Raw genomic sequence first — 4,156 nt, forward strand, 5'->3', positions numbered from 1 at the left:
ATCTGAACCCAAGTCTCCCAAGGAATTTTTTAAAAAATTCCTATCATAACTGAGGTTACTAACTGGCCAGGAAAACAATGTCTTATCCCTTTAACAGAGGTTTAATTAGTTCCCCTTGCCTTTCTCCTTCAGTGGGGGGGAAGTCATCCAGGAATATTCTTATTTGAAGGAACCTATAATCCTTTCATCTTTTCTGCATAGGATTAGGATTGAATCAAGGATTAGGATTGAAAAATTCCTCTCTGTAATATTTCTGGTTCTACTAGAGTTGCCACACCCCTGGTCGGGGCAGGGGATCCCCCAATTTCTGGGGCCCCAATCCGCCACCGGCCAGTGGGAAAAGTAAGACCTGGCAATCCTAGGTTCCACCAAGAGACATAATACATTTATAAAAACCAATCATAAAGTGCTAGTGTGCAATGTATATACATGCTTGTTTTTTCTTTATTTCTTCACAAGACCTATGGCCAAGCTACATGCAGGGCACATTCGGGAGGGGACACCACCTTTGTGGGGCCCCTTGTGGCTACGGGCCTGCCACATGCTGTGTTTGGTGGGAGCCTGATTCAGTTTGGAACTGCGGTGTGGAGTGGTAGGGGCTCCTGCCTTCACCCTGTGCCATTTTGCTGAGCTGAAATGGCCTCAACAGGGACAGCTCCAAAGTTATGCAAATAACTCACTGTTTTTCTCCCCTGACTTTAGTCAGAAAAGAAAAATTTAGACTCCTCATGCTACACTGAAGACTGCAGCTAAAATCTTCCAAAGCATTGGGACTGACTTGTTTGCAGTGATTTGTTTTTTAAAGTCTATTTGAGATGTATTTTACAATAGTGTTATGTTCTGGCCAATTGCTATTCTGAACAAACTATTTCTCTTCCTAGAATATAAATATCCAGGTGGAAGACGTCAGAATCCAACCCGTCCTGAGTTCCTCCCGCAAGCGTTTGCCCATCACTGAAGGGTATGTGGAAGTAAAAGAAGGCGGCGTCTGGAAACAGATCTGTGACAGAAACTGGAACACAAAAAATTCCCGAGTCATCTGTGGCATGTTTGGGTTTCCAGGCGAGAAGAAATACAACGTCAATGCCTACAGGTAAGAAGGATGCTTTAAAAGGGTTGGTCATGTTCTTCAACCTTAAGGGCTTATCATGTTTCTTAAATACAGAGAGCTCTTTTCAGAAATGTAGGTTTCCAGACTCAGGCTGGAAAAAGCTTCAATGGGGTTTTTCTGTCAGTGTATAAAATGCTTCATTTCTTTTGCTCAGGTTTACTTCCCTGTAAATTGTATTGGACACCAGTTCAAACCACATTTTTCGACTCTGGGCCAATTCATGCATGGAGCATAAGCATGTAGCAACAGCCTCTTGGGAGTGGGCTATTTTAGACTCCAGACCAGGGATCATGTTTTTGAATGCTGCCTTGCATAAAAATGTGCCCTGCGTTTGGAGAGCTGGAATACCCAGAGGGAGAGCTTCTCCCTCATGTGCTGTAAAACTTTGAGTATATGTAGCTACCTTATATCATAAGAACATAAGAGACACCAATGTTGGATCAGGCCAAAGGCCCATCCAGTCCAACACTCTGTATCACACAGTGGCCAGAAATACCAGTGCCATCAGGAGGTCCACCAGTGGGGCAGGGCTCTGGCCAACCTAGCCCAGAATTTGTCTGCTGTGACTGGCAGCTGCTCTCTGTCAGAGAAAAGTCTTTCCCAACCACTACTACTTGAGATCCTTTCACTCAAGGTGCCAGGGGTTGAATCTGAGACCCTTTGCCTGCAAACAATGCATTTACTACCTTGAGCCAAGGGCTGCAGTCACACGGGCAGTTTGTAGTGAAATAGTAGCATTACCCATATGCAGGGGTCATTTCCTGCAGGAGCGCACAGGAACGGAGCTCTGGCAGTAAAGAGCCCAGGGGGCGGGCACATGGAACAAGCCCCACCCCCTGCTCCCAGCAGCCCTCAGTCAGAGCAAGAAGCAGGATTAAAAGAGCACAACCAGACGAGAACATCTGCCTTCCATATGGCAGTCATCAGCATCCAGCGATGCCCCACTGTGGATCGGAATAATTAGGCACCAGGGAAAGTCCAGTATTAACGGGTGCTTGCGTTCCCACTCCACATTTCCAGATGTTTCAACGGTGTTGTGATGAACGGAAGCCGGAAGGGAAGGGTGCACACTAGAGCCATTTTGCTGAGCTGACTGTGTGCATAAGCACATATGCGCATGCGCAACCGGGTTACAAAAAACTCACGGGGCACCGTGCTCTGTGGTTGCCACGCATCTACTGTCTGGATGCTTGACCATAGGACACAAGCCCAGGGAGACCACCGCAAGAGGTACTGTCTGATCTCCCCTTCCTGCTATTACTTGTTCCGGTGCAAAGAGCAGCACCTGTGCCGCGCCAAGCCACCAATGTGACCCCAGCCATAGTCTTTTCCCCTAAGCGAGTGCACTGGTGAGGCTTAGACTCACAACGTCCACATTGTAGGTACCAGGAAGAATATGTACTGGCTTTAAAAGTACTGAAAAATGGCATTGAATATGCAGGAAAGTTTTTACATGGACGGTGAGCATTCCAACAGGCCAGCCCTCTCCTGGAATCAGTGCAGTGTAGTCACTGTAGTGTATTGACTAGTGTGTTGGAAGGGGTCCGGAAAGACCCATGAATTTCATTGGTCTCATGACAGTCGCTAGCCTACCTCACAATGTTGCTATATGGAGAAACAAAAGGAAAGGAGAACCACGTACACCTCCCTGAGCTCTTTGAAAGCAGTACAAATGAGATACAGCCCTGGAAGCATTCTACTTTGTGATTTATTTTAAAAGATCAGCCCTCAGTGAGAACAGAAGAGGAGCTAAAACAAATTACTCACCAGTTAAATCACAATACTGGATTGTTACTTGATCCATTTTACCTTGGTCCAGCCAGGATCTGAGCAACAGCTTGCAAGAAAAGATATAGCAGATATGTTTTGTTTCTCGCTAATGATCGGAACAGGGTTTCCCCGCTGCCGCCACCATTTACCATAAATAAGGCCTTGAAACAGCTGCAGCTTAGCTCATGTTGAGAAACAGTTTGGATTTTTTTGTTGTTGTCTTACCCTGATCTATGGAGCAAACTGCAGAAGGAGGCCTGAAGGCACAATGCTTGTGGTTTTTAGCTTGTTCTTCTGGCTCGCCTGTAGGGATGTTTCCCAAGGTCCCTGTCTGCAGGATTTCACTGGCTGTGTTTCATGTTTTTCGTTAGTAAGCTAATGACCAAACAAAACAGCTAATGGATTAGAATCATGCAAAAGCACATTCAGTACAGGGGTTTTTTTTTAAGTCCAGAGAAATTTTTTTGTTTCATTTTGTTTTTGCCAGCATCAGTAAATAAGTGTTTCCAGGTGGACTCTGCATTGTGTTCTCTACATGGGGACAAAAGATCACATGCTTACAGCAAAGTTCTTTCTTTGCCTCTCTGGACCTCTGAAAGCCACTGCCTGATGTTCACTGCTAAAGAATTTGCCACAATAAGGGCTAAGAGATTTCTCCATATGAACTCCCTTCTGTATGCTGTATGACAGGCTCCTCTCATTTGCTTTGGTGACCTGCCAACATATACCTGGTCATCCTGCTCTATCTAGAATTTTATCCTATGTGGCTGTGTTCCGTATACACAGACATCTTAAGGCAGTGGTTTTCATACCAGGGGGATTCTCTGATCAGCAACCTGGACAATCTTTTCCCCTTTAAATGGTCCAGCACAGCTGGTGAGTTAGTGCATAACTATCCCCCATAGAGCAGTAAAGTAAAGGGAATCTTCCCTGTCCTTAGTTGTAGGTGGCATTCTACTCCACTGAGGTCCTGCCACTCCCCAGGCTCCACCCCCAAAATCCCCCCCTCCCCGATCATTGCTCAGTGGCACCAGCTGAGGCTCCACCTACACATTACCAGGGGTCGTTTTGTAGAAAAAGAGCTAGGGGAATTCATTAGCATAACTCATTAGCATATGCCACACCCCCTGACATCACCAGAAGTGTGTCATAAGGACGTGTGTCATAAGGCCACACCCACCACTCAGTCTTAGTCTTAAAGGTTAGTCTTAAAGGTGCTATTTGTTAATCTTAAAGGTGCTATTTGAACTCTTGGACTATTTTGTAGCAACAGAC

At 45.8% G+C, this 4,156-nt stretch overlaps 1 protein-coding gene across 1 annotated transcript in view; it reads left to right on the forward strand.

Annotated features, from left to right (window-relative positions):
- LOXL2 (lysyl oxidase like 2) overlaps nucleotides 1-4,156 on the forward strand; it is a 119,032-nt gene that overhangs the window by 55,638 nt on the left and 59,238 nt on the right. The window contains exon 4 of the mRNA XM_015407575.1: nucleotides 882-1,093. Within this exon, the coding sequence (XP_015263061.1) occupies nucleotides 882-1,093 (212 nt within the window). The remainder of the gene's footprint in view (nucleotides 1-881; nucleotides 1,094-4,156) is intronic.

The sequence above is a fragment of the Gekko japonicus genome, unplaced genomic scaffold, assembly GCF_001447785.1.
Source record: "Gekko japonicus isolate JY-2015 unplaced genomic scaffold, Gekko_japonicus_V1.1 scaffold1154, whole genome shotgun sequence".
Lineage (NCBI taxonomy): Eukaryota > Metazoa > Chordata > Lepidosauria > Squamata > Gekkonidae > Gekko > Gekko japonicus.